Below are 15,264 nucleotides of genomic sequence, written 5' to 3' on the forward strand. Positions count from 1 at the left end.
GTCTGCACTTAATCTGGCCATCTCGTACACAGCTTTCTCTTCCATGTACAGCCAGCACAGCTCACGAGAATCTCCTCTGGTTGCCACATTCACTTTTACTCTTCCCCCCCCCTGTCACAGCTTGTCTTGTCAATCATCATGCGAAGTAAACATTACTAATAGGCTCTGCCAGCAATTGTTTTTGGTTACATATCTATGAATAGGCATGAATGAAGTCTGTGTGAGTGCATATCAGAAGACAGTGAGGGAACAGAGGCCATGTGGATCATTGATAGTGATTTCTATGGGCTTGGCTCGTGAAATTTGGCAGAGGTGCAGACACGCAGGAGCAAAGAGCGCCTGGTCTTTTATCTGAAAGGGTAACTGGGCCACGGCATTACAGGAGGGGTACGATCAAGCTGGGCAACCAAATGTGTCACAAAAGGACAGTGGGAACAGTGGTGTTCATTGGGTCATGAATCAGAGTATTGGAGGGGGAGGACAGCTCTGCAAGAAAAGGCAACACAACGGTTGAACGGTCGCATACTGCCACACAAACACACAAACTGCAGGTTAAACTGTCACCATGCCATCAGGGATACTACTATGGGAATAAATATATACACCAATTGTCTTTCTTTTGTCATTGGTCTTTTGTCTCGCTCCCTAGAGGCATCATTTAAATCCAGCAAAATTGATACTGCATACCCCCTCAATGGTGAACCATAAAGGAAAAGAGCCCACCGTTGGATGCTTGGAGGGACTTGCATGATGCTGATGGCGGCAAACGAGAGCCCACTGACGCATTATTTTTAATACGTTTCAGGTGTATACCTCCTTTAGTGTGGTTTTCAAAGTGCTTTAAGAAGAATTAAGGAGACTTCAACTAAAATCAAGGACAAAGAAGGTTAAAACAGTAGGATATCTTATGAAAAATAAGGCTTTAAAAAAGGTTTTAACAGTCATGTGGCTCTTTGTTTTAAAAGCTAGTAGATAGTTCTGTCCAAAACAAAGTTTTTGTAAAACTTTTGTATAATAAAAAACAGCAAGTCTTCAAAGTTAGGAGTCCTTCACAGCTTTTTTAGTTCAACCTGATCAGTGGGTTCCTAAACCGGAAGGCTGAGGGCTTGTAACCACACAGGAAGCCGTATTAATTACTCTGACAGTGTCCTGCTCCTGGCTGAGTAAAGCATCATTAGGATGGACAGCGGCACTGCTGAAAGGCAACGCTCATATATTCGTAATGGTAAAAAAGACTGTACTAAAGCTGCTGGAGCACAAATATTGTAAAGGGTGGATTTATAGATTATACAGTTTATTAATGGAACTGTAAGAACAACAGAGGCCATAAGAGTCCATTATTAGTGTGTTTATTATATTAGAATCATTTTGTTTCAACCTACAGTTCCAACACTGATTACTTGATTTTCACTATAGTGCACTTGACCCTTAACATAATTTGACAATGTTTAAATATTTGTATTAGCTTCAGTTGATAAGTTACAAGATACTGAGGTTATAAATGACAGCACACATCCTGCAATTATCATATAAAAACCCAAACAAGACACAAAGCCAGAAATAAATACAGACATTGTTCAAAACATTCACATTTACAGTATTCTTGGAATAGTTGCACACAAAATATGAAGCTGTATTAAAAACTGGGACTTCATTTTCTTTTTTCTCCTTTCAACAGTAAATCAATCTGCCCTCCCGTCAGGTCTGGTCAACTTAAACTATTGGAGGTGACTGGAGGGGGGCCTTAAAGCTTTGGAGGAAAGCTTTTGTTGACACAGTTCAACTAGTGCAGGAGATATTACTTAAACAGTGCCTGACTGCACAAACAAGACTTTCAAATACTCACCCCAGGACAATAAAATAATTTCCTCCTCAGATATGACAAATCAAACAATCACACCTGGTGCACATATACTACATGTTGACTACAGCAATTTATATTATTTATCAGAGTAATCATTATATTAAGATTTATGTCAATCATGGACAAAACAAATAAAACAGAAGAAGCAGAGAATCCAGTCAGGCACAATAAATACCCTGAAGTGAAATAATATACAGCAAACGCATGGGCTGGAATAATTTATAATAAATGATTAAAATGAAAAATAGCTCAGATCTTACTGTTTTTCCCTCCGGGGGCAAATTCAATCATGTTTTGTATCAGATAGTGGAGGTTTATGACACAGACTCTTCTTGGATCTGTAATTGGGACGTATTTACCAAAAAACTTAACAACGTTATGTGACTATCAAATTTAGCGACTCGTAAATGTTCACTCAATGTTTTGTTTAATATCAAGTTTGGAGCTGAATCGGAAACTGTTTGCAGTCAGTGAAAAGAGACGGTGTAAGTTCCATAAACGGCCACACGGTCACATCACACTGTTAGATCCTGTACTGTGTCTGAAAAACATACTCAACATCTGTTCCTAATGGTCAGGGAATAGATTGAAATTGTTATGGTTGCAGACAATTTGCAGAAAAAACATCATAAACATGAGTGCATGCATTACGGTACATCTACTGTATGCACAGAGTAGCTGCAGCATGCTTGAGAATGAAAGTTTTAGTATTTATGTCCATCAGCACATCATGAGGTGCATTCAACGAGTGGCAGTTTGAGTTTTTGACCACCTAAGGACAGTAGATTAACAGATAATTAGCATGTGGCTAACATATGAGCTTTAAATTGATACATATTGATACATATACAGTAGCTCTACTTCTGTATATACTGTACAGCTTGTTGAACACCACAACATGGATGCACTAAACTGAAAATGAAGACATTCTACGCTGAGCTTCCACTGTGGGGGTTTACTCTGTTGGGAGTGTCCATCTCTGTAGCTGCTTGACACATTCAGGGTCTGCACTGGCCATCAGTCTACCTCTTGGGTCTGTCAATGTCATCGATGGCCGCCAGAAGTTTCTGACGGGCTTTCTTGTTTATATGTGAGCCCAGACAAACGTTCACCAAGTTGGCTAGCTGCTTCATGGAATACTCCTGCGCAGAAGAACACAAGTCAGTGAAAACAGATATGCAGGTGGAAAACAAAACGACTACTTCAGTTAAAATGAATATTTAGTGCTGCGTAGGAACAGCCTGCTTCACTGTCTCACCCTGTGATTCTTGATGAACTGCTCCATGTCATTCTCCGTCAGGTAATAGGCCTTGATGTAGGTCTCGACAAACTCTTTATCAGGGATGGGTCGCAGGTCGGTCAGCTTCTCCAGCTTCATGAGGAACTGCTGGAAGTCCAGCTGCATCAGGGCCCGGCCCTCATTGCTGCATTTCTTCACATTAGCATAGCTGCGGTAGAGGACACAACAGCGGAGGGGGAAAAGAGGAGGTTAGTGTAGGGTAAAGTATTCAGGTACAGGTAGGCAATGACTGGAAAGCAAGAAACTCCTGTGTCATTTTACTTCACGGGTGCTGATCACAGCTTGCTGTTCATTTTAAGATTAGACAACTTTATTCCTTTCACGCAGGCAAACTTGTCTCTGTATATTAAGGGCAAAATCATGGTGCAATGGTTTTAAATTCTTTACTGTATTTCTCTGTGAATTTGCTACACTTAAAAATTGTCTGGGAGATGTGTTTCAGATGTGCCAGTTTTCATTTGAGTCAAAATGGAAATACTGTCAAAACTCCAGCATCGAAGTAATCAAAGAAATGTGCGGTAATTTACTAGATCATGAGAGACATTTGGAATCTGTTTTTGATTTTAAAAACGTGTGTAAAAAGTTTTTATAAATGGAAATGAACAGAGGAGGGACAAGTTAATGTACTTAATATTTCAGTGAATGTACTACTTTGATGTGTAATATCTATTGTAATTAAATCTGCATGTCACACAGTTCATTAGGTCTGTAATAATATAGACAGAGCCGTGTCTGTTAACTTTCTGTTTTTATTTGGATTTTATGAATAATACCTATGTTATTTATAGTTTATTTCATTTTATGTTTATTGTCCCTGCACGAGTTGGATTGAATCTGTAGTTTTGGTTTTTGTATTTTCCTTTTGTCTTCTTTAGTGAATATTCAGACAAGCCTTTTAATGTGCATGTTAATGACAGAATCAATTCCATATATACGAGTCTTTATATGTGTGTCTTAAATATTAGGCCATACTGGTCCATCCAGCTGTCTGTGCTGTGTCAGTGAATGTGTGTGTGGGCCAGAGTACACATATATTTCACTGTGTGTTTCTGTTTGTGTTTAATGTGTTTGGCAGCAGACACTGTTGTCCTCTGGCAGGTCAGTGTGTGTGTGTGTGACATCTACAGTACATTAACACACCACATAGACAGGTCTACTCTCTGTAAACTCTCTCTGTCTCACACTTCAGCTTTTCTCTCCTCTGTTTCTCACTCTCTCTCGCTTTTTCTCTCTTTCATCACCTCTATCTCTGTCATCCTTGTTCTTTTTTGCTTGTCAGGCCTGCCAAAGTTTGGTGTGGAGTGTTTTTTGAGCTTCGGCTCAGAATGCTAACAAAGCCATTTCTGCGGGTCTCTAAGGGGAAACAAGCGCTGGACAGAGAAATTGAATAACAGGCTGAGCGAGTCAGGGTACAAACAAACAAATATGACCACTTCGTCTTGGTGTGCCAGAGGGGTGGGAGATGAGTGTGTGTTTATGTGTGTGTGTGTGGAAGGAAAACTAAGCAGACAGCAGAAGTCTGTAACAGCAGTTTAAATTTGTAGAGCAGAGCAGTCGTAATGGGCCATGTGTTCATTGGAAAGGGTTCAAAAGTTCTCTTATGCAATGGGAAGAAAAGTGCTCAGCAAATGTGTTAGGAGGTAAACATGTTCCCTTTTCACAGTGGGTGAGGGCAAGTCTTTCACCTGTGCTTAATGCCCAATGTTCTCTTTCCTTCTTAAAACCCCAAACCACTTAACAAGCATTTGTTTTTGACCTAACCATTCCTTGTGCCTGCCAGCACAACCCCACCAACACTCACACACTGTAACCTGCACCAAAATTAGCAGCCCAGGATGACTGTGCCTTCCACATCGGTCATTTTCTTCTTCTCAATAAAACGCGTGTAACCTCATGATAATTGTCAGCCGTTAGCGTCTCGCCGCGTCACCATCCAGCCGCTCTGACTCAGTGTTGTTGTGCATCCAGTCTGTCTGAGCAAGAGCGGGTGTTCATCACACCTTCAATCTAAAAACCTATTTCGCACATTCACTCAACACGCTGAGTAAAGAGACAGCAGGGATGCAGTTGCTGAGAAAAGAAAAAAACAACACACTCAGTCGCCTATCACAACCCATACATCTCGTTTACAGGGGAGAAAGTGGTGAAATGCATTACAAGGGATGTGTCAAGAGCGTTTTACAGTTTGTGTGAGTGGCCTGTGTCATGCAATTCCCTGATGGGCCTTCGGTGAAGCTGGAGAGATGTGACACACAAGGTTTTTTTCTAGCATGAGGAGAGGAGGAGATGGCAGGAATTTAGAGTGGTTTTCTTGGGGGATTACTCCAAAGGAACTTGCCAACAGAGTCTCCAGGTTGCTTATGTACTGTAGGTAATTTCCCCTGTTCTTCATGGTGCCTGACAACATGCTTTGGAGATAATTTTTTCTTTTTGAATTTATGATGTGCAGCTGTTAAAACTGAGAGATTAACACACAGAGAAAAAGCTCCAAAGAGGTGAAAAATCTCCACTTCTCTTTGATCAGTATCTCTGTAGGCTTTCCCCTAAAAGATGCAATGGTTGAGAGTGGGGAGCCTCAAATCACTGTGCTGCAATAACTCACAGATGCTGTTTGGTATGCGTACATGACAAGCTTCGGGACACTATTTCTGACTGTTAAGAATAAAGAGACCTATTCAAGCAAAAAGGGGCTTCTACAGGTCTGCACTGTATTTAGCTTGGTCACATTACTGGTCTGAATAATTCATAATGCTAAAATGGGGATTCATTATCAGCAATCTTTGTGTTTTGTGCATATTGCACTCCTCTTTGCAGCACAGTATCACCCAGTATCAACTTGAATAGCATTGAATTGCTTCTTCAATAGCCGTTGAGATATCCTAAATAATTATTTAATACACAAAACCTTACTGCTGACTGTCAATGATTTAATAAGTTCTATTCAATGGTTTCTGACTTTTCTTTTTAAATAGTTCTATATTTATGAATACATGTAATTAATCAGGTAGGAAATGCTGTCCAACAGGCATTATTGCTACAAAAAACACAATTAAAAGATATTTGAATACAGTTAAAATGTATATTTAGCACTGATGTTTAGAGCACATTTGCCCTTCAGAGTATTTGCTTCTTAAATTTGATTGGTTAGATGACAACTCAACCTTGCACATCTTTTTGTACATCTAAGGGTACTAGGATGGATCAATCAAGGGCAAACATAAGTCTGCACTTATGCTCTTAGCAATAAATAGAAAGTGTACAGTCCGGGGACTGTTTCACACTGCTTTGTTGATTCGTTCTTTGATGCAGAAGAAAAGGGGGAAAATATTATGCCCCAAGAAAGTGCGTTTTTCTAGAAATGTTTTAACAATAATTTAAGCTTTGGCTGCACCTCCACCAGACTGGGGTGCACACACAGCTGCACAAAGGTGTTTTTACGACTTTCTTACCCTTCTACAAGAGTCCTGTTGGCCAGGCGGATGCAGTGCTCCCACAGGACGTTGGACACAGGTAGCGGGATGCGCACATGTCTGGAAACATCACCCAGCCGCTTGTTAAATTGCTCAAATTCCTGGGAAGGTGTAGGAGAAAAACAGGTGAAAACATTCAAGAGGTAACCAGAGTATAATAAAAGAAAGTAGCAGAAATTAATGAAGAGGTGGATTTCTTTAATTGGAAAACAGTGTAAAATGAATGTTATGTAATCAGACACAAGTGATATGCTTAATATTCAAAGGTAAAAACATATTATTAGCTTAACCAAAAAACCTACATGCTAAGTAAGACATTTATAAACACAACAGTAAACAACTGCAGCCTCAGACAGGAAACAAGCCACTATGGGACCAATACAACTTTGGTTTCCCAACTGCAAGACATAAACAAAATAAAAGTCTTCATGTAAGACAACATAAATGTATTTCCTCTGATTCGTTCTGAGCTACTCTGTGTTCCTGGATGACGCCCAACACCAGCTCCCCCAATCTTAACATGCAGAAGTGGAACAGAGTTAGAAAAATACCTCATGCTGTGAGTTGCATAACCCAAATTATTTACAGTCTGCAAAGAGTAAACTGCATCGGGGTTTGGATCTCTTTTTATAAATACTTTGGTAATTTAAAATACAGAACATAATTTAATAGTGGTATAAGTAATAGTGGTATAAGTAAATCAGATCAATCAAAGTTCAGTTATCTCCCCCAGAGTAAGCAGCCTGCAGTGTGTCTGGCTTATTGTACCACAACTCAACTTTAACTATACTACTTTAATGATTTTGCAGTCTGGGCTGGTGGACACTACATCCTGATGTCCTGAACAGACGGGGCAGGATGTATGAATCCACCAAGTCACAAATCATAGGTTAAAACAAATCACTCTTACAGTCAGCCCTTCGTCTGCCTTTGGGTTTTTTAAATTTATGTTTTTTTAATAAATAACTGAGATACTTGAGATGCCCTTTGACACTTGTATAACATCTCTTCAGCCGGTATCTCACCATTTCCATGATCAAGTACAAAAAAAGGACATCAGTCATGGGGGTGTTGTTACAGCTTGCCTCTAAATGTTCTCTCTTTTATGTTTCAACCCAAAGAAAAAAGAGGAGACGTCCCAGAAGACGGTGCAGGCTGCAGGACATAAAGCTGTACTATACTGTTTAAATGTGCCATGTTCTGATGCTACTCATTTGTAGCCGTGAAAACTCTGCACAGGAAGGGGTGTCAGCTCTACCAAACACTTGTAGTGTACTCACTGCACTCTGAAATGTTCAATTATGGATGACATTATACAATTATGATATTGTGTCGGTGTTTATAGGGAACAAGTAGCAGTACATAAGGACTGGTCATAAATATTATGGATGTGTCTCACGAGATGTGGTTTTTCTAGTGTGTGTTTGCAAAATATAGGTCTGCATCTTATTAAAAAATGAACCTGAATTTTAAGGCATGCACAACTGGCATTAATTTTTCACCCAAGAATGAAATATTATTCATTCACAAACAGCCACACAATAGTTTCTGACTTAAGCATTTTGTCAATGAAGTCATTCTGAGACTGCTGCATTTCCTTGCCACTTTATATGCAAATCAATGCCATTGCTGAATGCTAGTGATCAACCTGAATTCATGAATAAAATATTCTTGTGAGTGCAGTACAACGAAATTTGTCACACTCTTTTCAATCAATGCACATAACAAAATCCATATGCATTACCAGTGTCTGACAAGTTGGCAGAGAAGGATATTAGTACCTGATGGGGAAAAGTACATGCTACTTGTATTATGCATCATGTCAGTCCATCAGCTGGACACGGTTCAGTGTTTAAACCAAGCCAGTGAGACAAGGAGATTTTCCCCTTAGGCAATTTAGCTCATAAGCTAAATTAGTTAGACTAAACTGCCGAGCTGCCAGAGCCAGACAGAGATCTATGAGTCGTTCAGGAATTCAAAAGGTGAGTTTGAGTTCTTTTCTCATGAGCAGGTCATTTTTAATGGTGACTGGATGTGTATATATTTATTTATCTATCCCAACAACATGTGCACTTTACAGTGTGATTAAATCAACAGCTTTTTCAGGCATGCTGATGCATATATAAGGATTTGTCTTGGTTTGGTGCTGGTCTGTTCAGGATTTCACACCACAGCAAGCCCTTCAGACTTTCCTGTGTCTGAACGTCAGAGGCGAGAAAACTAGTGCCGTATGTCCTTCTACCCCATGCAAAATTTACAATTGGATAAGTGGCCAGCATGCATAAAGACACACATTTAGTGGAAAACTTCAGATTCCAAAAATATGTCTGCGACCGGTGAGCATAAATGTCTTTAACAAAGCTCGAACTTCAGGTGAGGTCTGCATTCAACTCTCAAAAGCTCACCCTTGTACTAAATTATTCACCCCATCCCAAATAATTGATATTAAAGATCCCTGCATGAATTTAAGTGGAATAAAGGGTAATACTTAATGTAGACACAGATGTTGAAAGAATAACTCACCCACTATGTGAGGAAAATCCCCGCTAGATAAAAGTAAATCTATTACAGCTGCCTTTTATGTGCTCTAATTTTTTCATTGTGGATATTGCATGACACGGATAGGGCTGCAGTGGACAGTTAAGTTATTGTTTGGGGAAAAAGAATAAACTTTGGGACAATTCTGAACTTTTCCTGAATGTGAAATACACTCTAAAAGAAAAAAAGGATTTAAAAAGGGTTAGCAGTCATCTTGGTATCCTCATTTATATTCCACTGACAAAGAGTCTTAGTGGCATAAATGATGCAACAATCTTAATGGGGAGATGCTTGCCTATTATCTCTGTGAAATGTGAGAAAAAAAGCTTTTCCAGTGAAGTCTCTATCCTTGTCTTTGAACAGAAACATGACACAGCACAAAGTAGGATTAATAATGCAGCACTGTGACTAATTTACAATTGACTCGAAACCTTTAAATCTGCACTAATCAATATCTTTATATTAACAATGGATAAAATGACTACATGTAATGAGAAAAAGGTCCCTTCTAGTGACAAATACACAGACAGTTATGGACTGACTCTACAGTTCCCCTTAACTTTATCACGAATTGTAGAGTCTTTCCGGTCATTGTTTTGGTTTTCAGGGAAGGAACTTCACTGATTTGGTTCACTCTCGTGGGTCTCATAAACCTTGTTCCCAGCAGCAGGCAGCTGTTTTCACTATAAAAGCTCTGATAAACTGACGGTACACTACTTGTCAGGAACAAAACGACAGACAAACATTTAGCTTTAGATGATTCTGTTACCATCATTTAAAGAGCCAAAAGAGCCAATTCACTATTTCTAACTCCATTCATAAACCACCAAGCTACAGTATAGCACATCACGTTACATCAACAGTCACATACGCATCTCTTATGCAACATTACCTTTAACAGGACGTCCACATAAACATTATGCTGTGACATTATGTCCCTAATGTCCCATTTTACGCCAGCCATCATGAGCAACATTTGTTCGTAGTCAATGGCCTTGGCTGCAACAATCCAGTATATTGGTTTCCGAAGTTCACTGGCTGTAGACACCGTCTGAAGGAAGAAAGGGAGGACACATATGTGGGCAAGTTTTTGAACATTATGTAAGCAGTAAACAGAGAGGCAGGATAGAACAATTCAAGGTCTCTTCTGAGATGAACACATTGTAAAGTTAACATAACGTCACTGATAGCACAATATTTCCTAGAGTAAAATTATAGGACATGACATTCATTTGATGTTTGGGGACAACAGACCTGTCTGCGTACCTGAATATTTCAAATGTCAAGTGGACAAAAAAATAGAAAAGTCTGGGAAAGAGCTGCCTGTGTGGTTCTGAGTGACAGACAATTTTCTCCTTTGCTGATTGAGAACAGGACTGAATGCTTGGGTTACAGTTACACAGACATTTGCCCCCAAGGAGAAAAAGGCTTTTAAAGAAAACAAAAAGGCAGAATGATGGTTACCTATAAAGGAATGAATGCAACTGGAATATTGTTTTCAGAGCAAATCAAATGAAAGATACTCTGCTTATGTTACTCTTTTTTATATAACCACAAGGCTAACACATGTGGGTAATGGTGATTCTTACTAAAAGTTTGATTCTATGACAAAATAAAATAAGTGACAATGAAAGATTTGGTGCCACCGTAGTCAGATGTTTTGTACCACGCTACCTGTGACTGACAGTGGCGACATGATTAAACAGTTACTGTAATTACACAGACTACATTAGAGAAAAGGTGCAAGTATACCTGGGAATAAAACTGTTGCAGGAAGGGCTTCTTGGCTGCAGGCATCATTGTGTCCAGGTGAGATTGGAGGGATTCAAATTGTTCCGCCAGAAACACACTGAGGAAAAAATACAGAAACAGCCATTTAATACAGTATTGTGGTGGCACAATATGGTCTGAAAAATGCTCTGGCCCAGTACAGCACAAAATTGTCTTATTTCTGTATTGTTCAAGAGTGACATTTTTAGCCATTAAGTTTCGATCAAATTTAAGTTTGAGGACCTGAATTAGAGCAACTGACAATGAGAGATAGTAGGGATGCACAAAATAATTTTTTCAGCCAATACAATAACAGCCAATTGTTGCCAGCTTCTCATAATGTCCTATTTTTGTGTTTAAAAAGAGATTGTAACCTGTAGTTTTAGGGTAAAAAAGGCTAAGATGTAGTGAGCAAAGATGGATGATTTAATATTCCATAACTCTGTTTTAACCAAATCTAACTGACATCAGTTTAACACAACAAAAACAGTTCAGACTCTTTAAATGTTTTTTTTACTTTTTCTAGTAAAGTACATCAAAAACACTTGACAAGCATACTTTGGCTTTTATAGAACATAAAGCTTATCAAATGTTTTGCATAAGAACTTAAAATAAATTGTTATCATCATCGGCCGATAATTTATCAACAGTAATTTCATTGTCTGGTTAATTTATAACAATATAAAGTTCCCCATTATTGGCTCAGATGATCATCGTGCATCCCTAAGAGATGGTCTTATTCACAAAACATCATATTTAATCTTAATACCAGAGCAGCACAAGAACAAAGAATACTTGATCCATGAGCTTCTAATATTAAAGCTAAGCCTTTGTCGTGTCACACAACAGCAACAGACAACAGAGAAAACAAAAGGAAAAGTCTTTGACTCTTCACTCTGTCATTCCTCAGATTTAGATGTTAATTTGACAATGTGAATATTTACAACCTGGAGACATTTCTGTACAAACGTTGTACCCTCTGAGCATTCTCTGTGAATGTTCTAACAGTGCACCATTAAATGCAGCTACACCATTCTCCACTGTTGCAGCAATCTAATTTCTCCCCCCGTGATCATTACAGTTTAATGTAATAAATAATGAGGTTGAACAAACTCCAGTGATGTCACAACATAAATCATCCCTCGACTCCGTGGTCATGTTGCACTTTGGGAAAACTACTTCCAAGTTTCAAATCTTCAAGTCTCACTTCAAGAGGCAAAATATAATTTATTTCCAACAAATCAGGCAGGGGTTTTTACGATAAGTGGATTTCAATTATCCGTGAAAAATATTGAGGCTAAGCGAAGCTAGCAGAAAAATAAATAAATACAGGGCAAAAAAAAAAATAAATCAATGCAGACAAAACTAATACCGCTATTCCACTGTGAATCCAGCTCTGACTAAATAAAGACCTTTTGACTCGGGCTGATCGATGGCTCTGAAGTATTGCCATACACTAAATAAAAACTGAGGGAGCAGGTTTGAGTGGACTGAAGTTCAGGGTTGAGTCTGGAGTTTAACAAGCATGCTGCGGTACAGCGCGATGATTTCTTTACAACTCCAGGTCAACAACAACACAACTGATTGGATAGTGCAATTTAAGAGAAGAAAACAACAGACTTAAGCCCTGTGAGTAGGCCACCACATCCTGCACTGCCCCTTGAATCCAAATTTAGTTTGAACTTGCTCAGAAACAAAGTGAATAACAATGTCAGTGGGACCGAGAATGACACAGTCACTCTCAACATCTCAATCTTCCAGTTGCTCAATAGGATGACAAACAATCTGAGTGACGGGATTCTAGCACAAAGATCAGAAAATGAATGGAAACTAAAGCTATTAGACCACAGAATAAAGTGCATTCAGAGTTTTGCATTATGACAACAACAATTATAGAAATATATTCAAAATGGATGTTTTGGAGAGGGCTTAACACTGCCAGTTTTAATTATAGCCAGAGAAATATTGGATTTCTGAGGCTGATACAAATACATATACTTTAGAATTTTAATTGGTCTTTTTCACACATAATATTGACAAACATTCTTGATAAAAATCACAATTTTAGAGATTCTGTTTCTAAATTTTTTGCATCTCTCTACTGCAATTTCTTATGAATTATCAACTGAAATTAGCACCATTACCAATATATTGCAATAAGCTAATACTGACCAATATATGTGCCTGGATTTTTAATCGGATTAGAATATTAAAAGGGTGGGATATATGATGTAATATGAGTAAAAGTTGTAGCTGAATCAATCAGCAGCTTATTTTCTGCAGATTTCTCTTCTCATTTTTCATGACCAGAAACAATTTCTGAGCCGTTCTCATTACAAGTAAAACCTCTCCAAATGATTCTGATCAGTTTCTTCATGCAGCACAAAACTACTAATTTTGGATGCAAGTCAGTATTTTTCATAAACAATTTTCTCTTTTTAAATGGGGCGTTTTTCAGAGAAGAGCCGTAGGTAAGGTGTACGCAATTTCCAATCCCTGCATGGCTGATTAATCCAATAATAGAGATATTTGAGTTCAAAAGCTGGCTATAGTGATGCTCCATAAACGGATCATCTGTAAGGATGTTGCACAGCAGTGAATACTGGCAACCGCAACAAAAATCTTTAAGCAAGTATTAATAATAGTTCTGTCTGGTTAACACTAAATCTGAAAGCACTGCATGAAACACAGCCAGCACCCCATAAATGAGCCCAGTGGACATTTGTTCTTTTCATGGAGCAGAGAAAATCACATTAAGGTTAGCTGGAACAGCTTGTGTTTACCTCGGCAACATGAAGCAGTGTGGAGGGGGGCGGGGGAAGAAGCACATCCTGCAGTTCACACTTATCTGATCACGCTTGTATAAATAAGACACCTCAACAACAGCCAAAGGGGCACCTAACAGAGGTCTTATCTTTGCTTTTGTTTTCAAGATTGTGTTTGAAAGGGCATATGCTGAAGAGGTCAGAGGTTCTCACAATGAACACTATGGTCAGATGCCTTTTCTAACAACACCTTTTCAGAGAGAAAAACTTTTCATGCAGTTCTGCCCAGAATAAGTCTGTCTCCTTTCTCCTTAGGAAATCTTTTTCTTTCAAACTTCGCCCAAGAAATATCGTCACCTCTGCACTTTAGCTCTTTTGCTTTCATTATTCTTCTGAGCTTGTTGCCTGCCTCCGATACACAAAAAACTTTGTGCGAGAGAGTGTAAGCCTATTCAGCATTTCTTTCAGGCGGTGTAATCTGGGCCCTTGGTTTACAGACTTATTTTATAAAGCACTTGTGCGCTGCAGACTTCTCAGGGTCCAAGAGTTGTCAGCACTGATGACAGTTTGGTCTAATTATGTAAGTATGTATGTGTAGATGTAATAGACAAAGATAGAGTAGGAGAATAACTACTCAGGCGGTGAAAGAGGGAGAAAATAAATCAGTAAGTGAACGACTGATTGCCAAAGTTTCACACAAATAGTAAATTATAGGGAGAAAGCTAGGAAGGCTATTTAAGGGTAAAAAAGGTCTCTCCGTCTCCCTTTATATTTCAATCATCTTTTTCATTTTCCAACTTTTTATTGCTGTGAATGTTGAAAACAACACTGCCACACACAAACACACACTGCAGGTAGCCCAACTCTTTGATGGCCTGGCTGTGCAACACTGCCTAATGAAATTATGTGAACCTTGGTGCGAGGCAGCGAGCGAGAACAAGCCTCTTTAACTTGATCAGAGAAAGTGCTTTGATGAACATAACTGCCGAGTTACATCACACCGCCTGGACACAGCAGTGACGACATAAAACAAGCCCTGCAGTCATAATACCGGAGGGGTAAAGACCAAGACTGCTGTGTGTTGCCTTAATGTGTAATTACATTGCTTTATAATGACTGAAATTTTTGCATGCTTTATGTTTACACAATGAGTAATTTTTTAAGTAGTATCACTGCAAAGTAATCATTTGAGATTTTAAGTGTTGAGTAGAAAGAGTACTTACAGAGACTCAGTGGCCACCACCCTCTGTGCTAGCCCGTAGAGAGTCCCACTGTTAGTGAGGACTACCAATTGGCTGAGATGAGGGCTGGGCACCTTCTCTTTCCTGTCCTCTGCTGTGCCGTGGACTCCTGCGTTTTCCCCCACTGCCTCCTGGAAGACACAGAGGTAGATGGAAAACTGAGCAAGCAGTCAAACAGTCAAACAGTCAAAAATGAAAATGTTCAAATTCTTAGAGTTTTCAGAGACACTTTATAACTCTTGAATAAAGCCCAAAATGATACCTAATTGCGTGGGGGTGATCGGACCTGGTTACCTGACGTTTATACTTTCGTGCA

The 15,264-nt window shown here is 39.0% G+C and overlaps 1 protein-coding gene across 2 annotated transcripts in view; it reads right to left on the reverse strand.

Annotated features, from left to right (window-relative positions):
* Window positions 1–1,333: 1,333 nt before the first annotated feature.
* vps50 (VPS50 EARP/GARPII complex subunit) overlaps window positions 1,334–15,264 on the reverse strand; it is a 99,701-nt gene continuing 85,770 nt past the window's right edge. For both annotated transcript variants that reach the window (XM_051389837.1, XM_051389836.1), the window contains 6 exons: window positions 14,931–15,079; window positions 10,925–11,021; window positions 10,065–10,223; window positions 6,614–6,735; window positions 3,123–3,312; window positions 1,334–3,006 (listed from right to left, as the gene is read on the reverse strand). In XM_051389837.1, the coding sequence (XP_051245797.1) occupies window positions 2,887–3,006; window positions 3,123–3,312; window positions 6,614–6,735; window positions 10,065–10,223; window positions 10,925–11,021; window positions 14,931–15,079 (837 nt within the window). In that variant the 3' untranslated portion in view covers window positions 1,334–2,886. The remainder of the gene's footprint in view (window positions 3,007–3,122; window positions 3,313–6,613; window positions 6,736–10,064; window positions 10,224–10,924; window positions 11,022–14,930; window positions 15,080–15,264) is intronic.

This window comes from Dicentrarchus labrax, unplaced genomic scaffold, assembly GCF_905237075.1.
Source record: "Dicentrarchus labrax unplaced genomic scaffold, dlabrax2021, whole genome shotgun sequence".
In the NCBI taxonomy this organism is placed as follows: domain Eukaryota; kingdom Metazoa; phylum Chordata; class Actinopteri; family Moronidae; genus Dicentrarchus; species Dicentrarchus labrax.